At 39.5% G+C, this 12266-nt stretch overlaps 1 protein-coding gene across 1 annotated transcript in view; it reads right to left on the bottom strand.

The window, feature by feature from the left end:
- The window catches only part of LOC121954201 (B-cadherin-like), a 36096-nt gene extending 25052 nt beyond the window's left edge, over positions 1-11044 (bottom strand). The window contains exons 1-3 of the mRNA XM_042501539.1: positions 10732-11044; positions 9398-9512; positions 265-353 (exon numbers count right to left, since the gene is read on the bottom strand). Coding sequence (XP_042357473.1) covers positions 265-353; positions 9398-9512; positions 10732-10782 — 255 coding nt within the window. The 5' untranslated portion in view covers positions 10783-11044. The remainder of the gene's footprint in view (positions 1-264; positions 354-9397; positions 9513-10731) is intronic.
- Between the last annotated feature and the right edge of the window lie 1222 nt (positions 11045-12266).

Below are 12266 nucleotides of genomic sequence, written 5' to 3'. Positions count from 1 at the left end.
ACATATCTATTTATTAATTTTAAATTTTTTTCATTTATTTGTGTAATTATTTATGCACTTATTTATGTATTATTTTAGGCAAATAGGGGAAATAACACAAATAAATGCATAAATAACTATAGAAATAAGTACATTTAAAAATGAATAAATAAATAGGGGTCAGCATGCCAGGGACCCTGCTCTTGCCTGCCACCCGGGTCGCAATGCACCAGGCGGGCATCAGAAAGTGCAATACTACAATCCAGTCTGTTGAACTCTACTGACCTTCAATATGCCATCTTTCTGCACCACGAAATGGTTGTCATCACTGCTGAACAAAAATGTTGTACGGTCTGAGCAGTCAGTGAAGCCCACTGGAATTGGACAAAAGAAAAAGCCATACATTACAAGTGTAGTACATACAGAGAAAATAAAATAATTACAGAAATGTTCATCTTTTTGCAAAACTTTGACAGAAATCTTTAAAGGTAAGGTGAAAGGTAAAGGTAAAGGTAAGGTAGGTGAAAAAATGTAATTATTGCCTCTTGCATGTAAACAGTGAAAAACATTAAACCTTCTCCATCTCCTGTGTCATACATGCTCAAAAGGCAGACTCTGGTCTGGATCCCAATCAAATATGGGAACATTTCACATCATATTTTTGAGTTACACATTGCATTATTTTAACTCACCTGTAGGCCTGTCATGATAACTACATATCAACTTATTATCCAGTATATAGGAATGACCTAATTTTTTTTAAGACCTCTATAGCAGTGACATTTGCAAATTTAATGATACTTTAATAATAGTGATAAACAATAATGATTTTTTCAACTGATACCGATAACCAATAATTTCCAGCTTCTTGTGGCCGAAGAAGATAAGATACCGATAACAGATAATTTCTTTTGGTTTGTTTTTACTTAGCTGAGGTTAAGAGAGGCTGAGATGTAGTGAGTATAGATTAATTTAACATTATAGCTCTGACCTAACCAAATATAACTGACATCACTACAGTTAACACAACAAAAACAAGAACAGTTCTGACTCCTAAAATGGACATTTTGTTTTCAAATGAAATGCTCTAATAATCTGTCAAATCAGAGTAGCTGTAAATTGTATCACTCAATAAAATTAGAAAAGCTTTCATACAATCAAAAGCTTACGGCTGCTTAGTCTGTAGATAAAACACTGACAAATACAGATAGAAAGTAGACTGTTGTGACTTCATTTTGTGTTTTGAATATAAAAACAATGAACAAATCTAGGTAAAGAACAAATCTTCAGCTTTTATTCACAAAAAAACATGTCATTCTAGCTTCTTCCGATCCTTTTTTATCAACATCTGAATTTGTGCATTTCCATTAAAAGAAATGGCATTTCAGACAAAAAGCTGGGAATATTGTCTTTTTGTAAAAGAAGTCACTTTGAAGAGCAAAATCAATTTCAATTTTAGGGCCCAAGCACCGAACAGTGCAAGGATCCTCTTGAAACTGAAGGAATTGTTATAAGGGCCCGAGCACTGAACGTTGCGAGGACCCTCTTTAAACTGAAGGAATTATCAGGACCAGCACCAACAGTGCAAGGACCATCTCTAAACTGAAGGAATTATAATGAGGTCCCGGGCACCGAACAGTGCGAGGACCCTCTTGAAACTAAGGGAATTATTAGGACCCAAGTATCAGACGGGTTCGAATAACCTATTGAAATCCAAGGAATTATTAGGGCCCGAACGGGTGCGAGGACCCTATTGAAATCCAAGGAATTGCCTTTTTGGGGGATTTATTATACTCAAACACTCATGAAACTTTGCAGCTTTATCAGGTCTGGTGAAAAATTTGAAATTTTAAGGCGCTAATTTTTTGAAAAATGGCTGAGGAGCACCCCCTATTACATTTGTGTGAAACAGCCCCCGCCTCTGCTTTCACCAACATTAACCAAAATTGGTTAGAGGTTAGTTAGAGACAAACAAAAAGGTCTCTTGGACCCATACAGCAAATCCAACAGGAGGCCGGCCTTTTTGATTTGAAGTTGCAATTTCTGCGTGTTTTTGGCCATTTTCAGGGGTTGTATTTTTTTTTACATCTTTTCCTACAGATTTCATCTGATTGACTTCAAAATTAAAATGTCTTCTCAGAAGGACTTGGTCATCAAAAGTTATTAAAATCGTGACTTTTCGTCACACCATGTAGCCGTTATTAGGCCAAACATTGTGCCATGTTTCACCCTGAACCAGGAAGTAAACAGGAAGTAGTTAATAACTCTGAGGGACATGGGTCAATCTGCACCAAATCACATGTTTGATGACAGTCCCATCCTGGAAAGGCAGACTTTTACACTAAGAAGTCCAGCTCACAGCAGGTTGACTCGATTGATCTCAAAATGGTCTCTAAAAATATTTAAAATGTTGATGATGCTTGAAAATGAATATTGTGAGTTTTCATCAAAAGGCGCTACCCTGGTGGGTTGGACAATTTTGATGTTTCAACATGACATCAAAAACTGTTGTAACTTTGCCCCAGATGGTCAGATCTTTAAAATATTTCACAGATTTGATACAAGTCCACGCCTGAAGACATCTGCAGTGCAATTTTGAATCATAGTCATAGTGCCACCTATTGGTAGCAGGAAGTTACTTTTTTGACTCTTTGATTTTTCCCATGTAGCACGTTAACTCAATTGACCTCATATTCAATTAGAATACTGTAAAGACCTTCATGATGCACAGAAATTAAACTTTTGAGTTTACATCAAACGCTGTTGCCAAAGTTACACATTATCCATCCACCCATCCATTTTCTTCTGCTTATCCAGGGTCGGGTTGCAGGGGCATCAGCCTAAGAAGGGAAGCCCAGACTTCCCTCTCCCCGGCCACTTTGTCTAGCTCTTCCTGGCGGAACCCGAAGTGTTCCTAGGCCAGCTGAGAGACATAGTCTCTCCAGCATGTCCTGGGTGTTCCGCAGGGTCTTCTACCAGTGGGACATGCCCTGAACACCTCACCAGAGAGGCATCCGGGAGGCATCCTAATTAGATGCCAGCCACCTCATCTGGCTCTTCTGCGGAGGAGCAGTGGCTCTACTCTACTCCTCCCAGGTGACTGAGCTACTCACCCTATCTCTAAGGGAGAGCCCAGCCACCCTACGAAGGAAGCTCATTTCGGCCGCTTGTACCCGCAATCTTGTTCTTTCAGTCACTACCCAAAGCTCATGACCATAGGTGATGGTAGGAATGAAGATCGACCGGTAAATCCAGAGCGTTGCCTTTCGGCTTAGCTCCCTCTTCACCACAACAGATCGGTGCAGAGTCCACATTACTCCAGACGCTGCACCGATCCGCCTGTCGATCTCCCACTCCATCCTTCCCCCACTTCTGAACAAGACCCCAAGGTACTTGAACTCCTCCGCTTGGGGCAGGTTCTCCTCCCCGATCTGGAGAGGGCACTTCACCCTTTTCCAACTGAGAACCTTGGGTTTGGAAGTGCCGATTCTCATCCCAGCTGCTTCACACTCACCTGCGAACCGATCCAGTGAGAGCTGAAGGTCACGGGCTGATGAAGCCAACAGGACCACATAATCTGTGAAAAAGCAGCGACCCAATCCTAAGGTCACCAAACCGGAGCCCCTCAATGCCCTGGCTGCGCCTAGAGATTCTGTCCATAAAAGTTATGAATCGGTGACAAAGGGCAGCCCTGGCGGAGTCCAACCCTCAGTGGAAACAAGTCCGACTTACTGACGGCAGTGCAGACTAAGCTCTGGCACCGGTCATACAGGGAACGGACGGCCCGTATCAGAGGGTCCGATACCCCATATTCCTAGAGTACCCCCCACAGGACTCCCCGAGGGACACGGTCAAATGCCTTCTCTGGGTCCTCAAAGAACATGTGGGCTGGTTGGGCAAACTCCCACGCAACCTCAAGGATCCTGCCAAGGGTCCAGAACTGATCCACAGTTCCACGACCAGGATAAAAACCGCATTGCTCCTCCTAAATCCGAGGTTCGACTGTCCGGCCGACCCTCCTCTCCAGTACCACTGAATAGACCTTACCAGGGAGGCTGAGGAGTGAGATCCCCCTTTTGTTGGAACACACCCTCCAATCCCCCTTCTTAAAGAGTGACCACCACCCCAGTCTGCCAGTCCAGAGGTCTTCGAAGTATTCCTCCCAGAACTCCTTCTGCATTATTCGCCATAAAACTGGAGGCACTTTTTGAGGGGCAAGGCATGCACCAAAATTCACCAAACGTGGCACACAGATCAGAAGTCCTAAAATGTGATAACTGATATGATCTTTTTTACTTGTGTGCCAAAATGGCTCTGTAGCACCCCCTACAAAATTTCAACGAAACAGCCCCTGTAGTAGATTTCACGTAGAGCTACAAAACTTGGTAGGCATGTATAACATCCCAAGACCTAGAAAAAAGCCTCTTGGACCCATACCCTAAACCCAACAGGAAGTCAGCCATTTTGAATTGAATCTCCAATTTTGGCCAATTTTAGCCGTTTTCAGGGGTCTAAATTTTTTGATCTTCCACAGATTGCATCTGATTGACTTCAAATTTTACACATCCTCTCAGAAGGCCCGGAACATCAAAAGTTATTCAATTCATGAGTTTTTGTCACACCAATTGACTTCAAATCTGGTGACAAAAGCTTTAAAACCTTAATGATGCGTCCCTCTGAAGTATAGGTTTGAGACCCATTGGTCGCCGCCAAAAACATAGTTGTTGTTGTAACTTCACTTTGCATCGACTGATTGGCCCCATATTTCACAGTTGTAATCAGGCTGCAGCCCTGCACAGATCAACATGTCATGTCACTATGATACTCACTGTGCCACCTGCTGGCAAAAGGAAGTAAGCTTCGTAAAACACAACTACCCTTTGATGTAAAAATTTACATGGTTTGGTCTAAAAATGATGTAGACCAAGATGATGTATATTTTGTGTGGCCTCCAGTGCCATCTAGTGGACGCAGGAAGTACTATATCATGAAAATATCCCACTTAAGGGTCCAAACTCTCTGCATACTTTCTCTGACTTGAAATGAACGATTGTGTCACTCGGAATCCTGCCAGTAGCCCCGACCTGTGTGGGGTGTGAGGGCCCGTTCATCGCTGCTTGCAGCTTTAATTATATACATATATGTTTTCCTCTTATTTTCTTATGTCGACTTTAATTGTACAAAATAATGCCTAAAAAATTTTCTGTTTGAGTTAGAGTGGAACTTTAGAGTGGAACATTCTCCAAAATGTCAGGAAGTACCAAAGCTTCAGAACAGTCCCTAAGTAGGCCTATTGGCTTTGCTGCATACTGTATATTCTGCTGATTGTGAGTTGGAAGGAATCAAACATCAGATATCAGTTTATTGTTTCAATATCAGAGTTGGAAACACACTACAACTGAACTGACACTGCATGCAGCGTGTCCTCTCATCAGGTCACCATCACACACACATGGAGCAGGAAGAGAGAGAGGGGAGACGGCGGCCGCTTACAGCGGTGTTCAGCAGTTCAACTGTAAGCAGCAAGCATGGTAATAAACGGCAGTATATTTTCTCCTTGCTCCCTGATGATCTAAATAAGTCGCCAAGTGTTTCTCCTGTTGCGTTTTTTAAAACAACGCCACTGAGAGGATCATCACATTCCTTTTTTTTGGATGAGGAAACGTTTTATTACAACAACATCCAAAACAGTGTCCCCTACACTCCCACTCAACCCTGCAGCTGACTGCAATGACATGTTTTGGACTAATCTAGCAGGCACCGCAGTTTAGTCACACGCAGCATAATGCAGTGTGTGTAGTACTGGCAGAGAGAAACAATGGGCAAAGCAAGCGAAATCAAAGAGATTTATGCTTATTATTATCGGTTCTATTTATAGGCCCAAAATTTTATTATTGGAATTATCGGTATGACGTCAGAAAACCCATTATCAGGACGATAATTACCTGGACCAATAATTATCGTGCATCCCTACTTAATCATCAACATATGTAACATAACATAACTGAAGGAGAATAATTGCACCCTCTTCTGTCCATCAGAAATAGTTTTACGTTAAGTAACAAGATAAACATTAAATACATTTTCAAGGAACAACCTGTCGAACAGGATGATGACAGAGAATTATTTAATTTAGTCTCAAAATGGAAGACTATTATAAAGTCTTTGGCCTGGTGTACAGTGACTTTATTTTCATACACACAAGTCACAAGCTCAAGTTCTTTATAAAAGGAACAACAGTACACAACTGTACTACTAACGGACAGCAAGCAAGCAAGGCAAGTGGTTGGAAGACAACAAAATACCATGGATGACTGAAACTCTCACAGGGTTTTTCCTGGCACCAAATAGGCCGGTGGTGGTAGGTGCAGCGGCCTTTGGCCATGGTGAAAACTTTTGGATTAGTCATTTTCATAGCATTTTAATTTCATGCCAATGAACCACAATTTCAGATACTTTAGGATTATCAGTTTAGTTTATAACACCTCAAAAATATGGCACAATGCGTACTGTCATTAAGTATATTGTATTTAAGTATGTTCTAGTGGTACTTTAAATAAAATATAACAAAAATAAAAATGTTTAAAATGTAAAGTCAGTTTTCCATAATACACACTTAATGCCACTGCAGCTGAATCTACTCCTCACCTTACTCCTCCTCATCTCTCCCTGCACTCTGCCTCTCCTCTCCACCAATGGCCCCTCCCATTTCTTGAGGTTGAGCAGAAATATTTTCAGACCTGATAAATTTATTTTTATTTATCAGGACAACACCTGATATTGATGCTCTTGGGAATAGAGAAAATTTCACTGAGGAAAATGAATGTTTACTGGAGTGTAGGAAAAAGCTATGTTAATACTCCAGCTACCAGACAGCATTCAGAACATGGGCTTGCTCTTGATTGTGTTTGAAAATACAGCTGTTACCATGTCAGCAGGTTCCTTCATTTGCTGTCTTTGTTCAATTTTCAATTTTCAATTTCAATTCAATTCTATTTTATTTATAAAGCCCATTATTATAAATCAAAATTTGCCCCACAGGACTTTATAGCATATGACATCCCTCTGCCCTTGGACCCTCACAGCAGCTACAGTATGTGTATTCTCTAGAGCCCCATTGATTTATTGGCCAGCTGATCGCCTAGTATGGGCCTACCACAGATAATGCTTTTCTTATATGCGCAGATATGAAAACATTTTTTTCATTACATGCAATCCTGAGAACAATCTTTAGGGTGATTCAAACATGGTGTTTTTGCAAAGTCTGTCCAGCAGAGTGCACTCCCTCTCTATTGCATCCAAAGCAGTGAGTCCCAGTGTGCATCATACCCACAGCTGATGGTATATTGCAAACCACTTTGTGAACTACATAGGGGGAAGTTAATGAACAATAGCCCTTATGCAGAAACATTCTCTTAAATTTTCTCATATACTTTGTCTAAATATTCTGGTTAAAGAATATATATGACAAGTCAATTTCAGGAACAAAAGTTCAATAACAACAACAAACATTCTTCCAAATCTGCTCTGATCAAGATGTGCTCAATGATGAATCCAACTTGATCATTAGTCACTTTTTAACATTGGTAAAACCCTATAAACACTGTATAAGGGCAGGTGCTGTACCATGTGCAAACACTCTGAGATTGCCAAAGATTGGAGAGATCCACCAGATCCTTTTTTCAGCCTTAGTAAAAGTACCACATTGTAAAATACTCTAGTACAAGTAAAAGCCCTGGATTAAAAATCTTACTTTAGTAGTATATAAGTACAATCAAGGAAATATATTGAAGTATGAAAACAGAAAGGTTTAAATACATTTCATGAACCAAAATAACTGCTATAACTAAAAGGAACACACACATTACACGTGTGTGTGTATGTATATATATATATATATATATATATATATATATATATATATATATATATATATAAAAGTTAGAAAGATAGATAGATGTACAATATTTGCCTCGCAAGTGTAGATGAGTAGAACTTCAAAGTAGCATGACATTTAAATACTTAAGTAATGTAAATGTCCCTCAGATTTGTATTTGAGTAAATGTACTTTAGTTACATTCCAGCACTGATAAATGAAAACGGCACAGTAACTGAAATTATAGTAACTGCGATCAATGGATACCCATCCCTATTCATATATCCTTTCTTGCCAGTGACCCCATCATTTTCCTTTTCCAATATAACCGATATTAACATAAAGTATCAGTTTGTCAGTAGCCTATAGTTTATGACATAGCAGACTGAAAGATGGCAATGGCAATTTAAATTATAAAGCATATTTCAATACATGTAAACTCAAAGTGCTTTAAAAATTATATAATATAGCCAAAAGCACGTAACATTAGCCTTGCTTGTTTTTAGCAATACTCATTTACCTTAGCAGAAACTTTTAGCTCCCCAGCTATCTCCCTCCAGTCAGCTGACAGTGTTTAGATTTTTGTAGTCAAAAAAGTAGGTTTCATGCATATAATCCCTCATTTCAACCTCATGAATCAGCCGTTCCTCTTCCACCGTGGCGCTTTAAAAGCGAGCATCAAATATAAATAGAAACATGATGTACACAACAGCATTTGCATCCGTAAAGGACACCTCTTTTGTCTACTTGAAATCCAAAATGTTGCCATATTTGTGCAGTTTTAGTCTTTTTAAGAGACTAACTCTGCTGTGTCTCCTCTCATCATCCCAAAAAGTGAACAAACCCCCCCCCCCGTTGAGTTATTATTTCTCATGTGCAACACCAGCTTGGTAGTAAATTACACACAACCTGTGTGACATGAGTTGCTCCATTAGTAAGGTCACAACACACACGATATTAGGCCTATAAAAAAGTGAGACTCACGCCAGAGGCGTGAGAGTGGGCAATCCTGGTGGGGAAATGATAAACAAAATATATTTAAAAAAAAAAAAAATCAAATCAAATAACCGACATGGGCAAGATTATGTCTGTTAGAGGTTCTGAATGTCAGTTTCAGTTAGATATTCTACTGAGGCCGTTGGGGATAAAAAGACAGTGGAAAACTTCAATGACAAACATACAAAACTACAGTTGTGTAGCACACCTTAACTTTGAGTATTTGACTCTATTCAAAAGCAAGGCCTGCAAAACAGGCTTGGGGACATTGTTTTGCCTCACAGGCAAAAGCATTTCATGAGGTGCAAGGTGAGTGCAAGTTGAGACATGAGGTTGTTTGGGGATTAGAACAATAACAGCTTATCTGTAGAAGGTCAGGTTTCACTAATACTTTAATTTAGGTCAGTATACTTCCATAGATAAAATGTTCTTTCGACAATGTAGAATCTAAAAAAATTAATATATTATGATATTGAACTTAACATCTTTTCCTTCTGGTGTGCTTTAGCCAATGAGTGAGAGAACAACTTTCTGAATTGTTCATACCTTTTCCCAGTCTTAAGATCCGATCCAGGTGCTTTCTGGATACTTTGAAAATCAACATATTCGACTTGAAACCTGGAACACATGTTGGCTCCTCAACAGTCACTACCAAAGAGGCCTAAAAAAGGGAAAAAAAAGCCTTTAAATGGGTTACAATACACACGTATGTTCAATCAGTGAGCCACAGGAAAACTTTTTATCAGTCTGGAAATTTTAAATGGCATTCTGTTTGATTAAACACTGTATTCACTGGTGTAATCCCCAACTGAGGTGGATAAAATTAAAACGCCACACAATAAGTCAACAGGTCAACTCCTGGCTACCAACTATTTGCACTGTCGATTAATTTCTAAATATTTTTTAAACATTGTTTAGTTTGGTCAGTAAAATGTTAAAATAATGATGAACATGCCCATCCCAAATAGCCTCCAGAGATCTCAAGGTAAGGTGTCTAAATTGCAGTTGTTTTTTTCCATTCCGAAGGTCAAAGACAATATAACATGATACCTACTGAGAAAAAAAATCAGTCACATTGGAAAAGCTGGAACCTGCACAAAAAGCATTTTTGCTATGCTAAAATTGTTGTTTTCATCTATCAATCATTGTATCTCTGAAAACTGTGTCTTAAAAAAACTTTTCTTCAAAACCTATAATTCGAGTATGGACAAGGAACTATATCACGAAATTATTACAACGTTATGGTAAAGGACGCATGCGTGAACTAATTGTAGAAACCAATGTGGTTTTGCAAGCAATCCAATCGAAACCATATAAAAATCGAAACATTTTCAAGCGGAATCCAACCTGCCTGCAACGTCATCAAGGAAACTAGGGCGAGGCCTGTATAGACCCACTGACTCCTCGAGGAGAGGAAGACTCAAATTTTAGGGGAAAAATGTTTGTAAAGCTCCTTTGTCTTTGTAAGTGGTTGAAAAAAAATTCTGGCTGGATTTTTTCCATTATTTGAGAGTTTAGCCCTCATCTTCAATTCTCATATGGTCGAAGCATTAAAATACACTTCCGTCAAAATCGTCCGCCCAAATAGTATACAGTGCAGAGCCGCGGCATTTGGTGTAACTATTTAAAGTAGAGATTTTACTGCAATAAAAAGCTGCTTGTTACATTATCGAAATTATCCCCGTACATTGCCATTCAACGAAGCTTTCTTAAAACACCCAAACAGTGTCCTATCAGCAAAGTAACGTTAACAACATAAAATAACCATTTACCGGTATTTATCGTTCTTTGAATCAAACACGATAGAAAACTCGAACAGAAATGGGCGAGGGCCGTTTAAAGAGTTAACGTTAACTTACAACAAAAGCAGGAAATCTTACCTGAAAGACGTTTACCAAAATTGCCAAAACCGCGAATCGAGCGGTCCCCATCTGTCTGTAAATCCTCCTTTAATATTCCTGGCAATTTATGTCAAAAGGGGATTTTTCAGTGAACTTTAAATATATTCCTTTGCGAATTTCGTCTCTGTTTCTTTGTCTCCTCTCGTGGTAGTTTCAGCTCCCGACTGAGTTCAGCTCGACGGGTTGCAGCAGGTACTTTCAGCGTATGACGTCAGCTTACAGGTGCGGGTTCCGTGTTCCTGATATGGTCATACAGGCTGAACACGCCTGATGACACAGATACCAGTAGTTTCTGTTACTGTCTACTCATTAGTAGGGTTTACAACACACAACAGGCCTGGACAGCTGGACAGTACACGGACAGTGTTCTTCTGAACCAGCAATGAGTTGTATCTAAGCTGAGTGAGCAGTATTATCTGTCTCATTTCCTCATACTGACAACCTCACAGACTTCCTCTCTCTCTCTCTCTCTCTCTCTCTCTCTCTCTCTCTCGCTCTCGCTTTTCCTACTTATACACACACACATGCTAGACTGCATGAAATTAATACTTTAATAACCTATATATATTTGCATATATTCATCTTTGGTGTACATAGAGAGGACTGTTGTCATTGGTATGAAACCAGCCTCTAAAAACCAGAGGAAGTCTCAGAGGTTCCTATTTTCATGAAACCAATGGGATCCTTGCCTTTTCATGATGGTGAAACCAAAATGTTGTGCAGCACAGATTTTAGGAAAGATTTGTATACAGTCAAAATTGTGATAAAAGTACAGACCATTTCAAATTTAGCATCGCAGTGTTATGCAGCAGCCGATAACCTGACCCACAATTCCAAAAGATTCCACAACATTTAAAAACACAGTAGGTGATAGTGACTAATGTTTTTTAATCTGAAAATGTGCATGTTTTCCTTGTTATTGGGCTCCAGACAGATTCATAACAGGAGGTGGTGCTAATTGCCAAAATATTTTTAATCTGGACCTTTATCGCTAGCTAGCAGACTCCCTACATTAATTTGGAAATTACCATTAACGTAAGTAAGGAATAACCATTGTGATGATGTAAAGGAAACAGACAGAGAGCTGTCGCATTGGTGAGTGAAAGCAAATGATACAGCCTCTCAAGCTTAATCATTGGCATGACCACGTGCATATGTTCGTGATTTCTGTTTGTGCTAGCTAATAATACAGGCTAACAGGAGATTACTAAAGTTAGTACTTGTGTAAATCACTGAGGCAAACTGCAAGGCATTGTGGCATATAGTCAAGTCCAAATCTGATGGATATTTACCTAATATTAACTGAGTCCAGCCAGCCAGAATAATAATCAGAGCCATCAATAAATTGATCTGTTTATAATTGCAATCTGGTCAATAGTAACATGTCGATCCTCTGTCGGATCTGACCCCATTGGTCATGTGTCATGATGTAATATTATTATGGACTAAACAGCGACAGAGCTGTGCTTTGTTTGGAGACCAATGAAAACAAAGATGCATATTTAGATTTTAAA

The sequence above is a fragment of the Plectropomus leopardus genome, chromosome 15 (genome assembly GCF_008729295.1).
Source record: "Plectropomus leopardus isolate mb chromosome 15, YSFRI_Pleo_2.0, whole genome shotgun sequence".
NCBI classification, from domain to species: domain Eukaryota; kingdom Metazoa; phylum Chordata; class Actinopteri; order Perciformes; family Serranidae; genus Plectropomus; species Plectropomus leopardus.
This window is presented reverse-complemented; position numbering and strand designations above follow the sequence as displayed.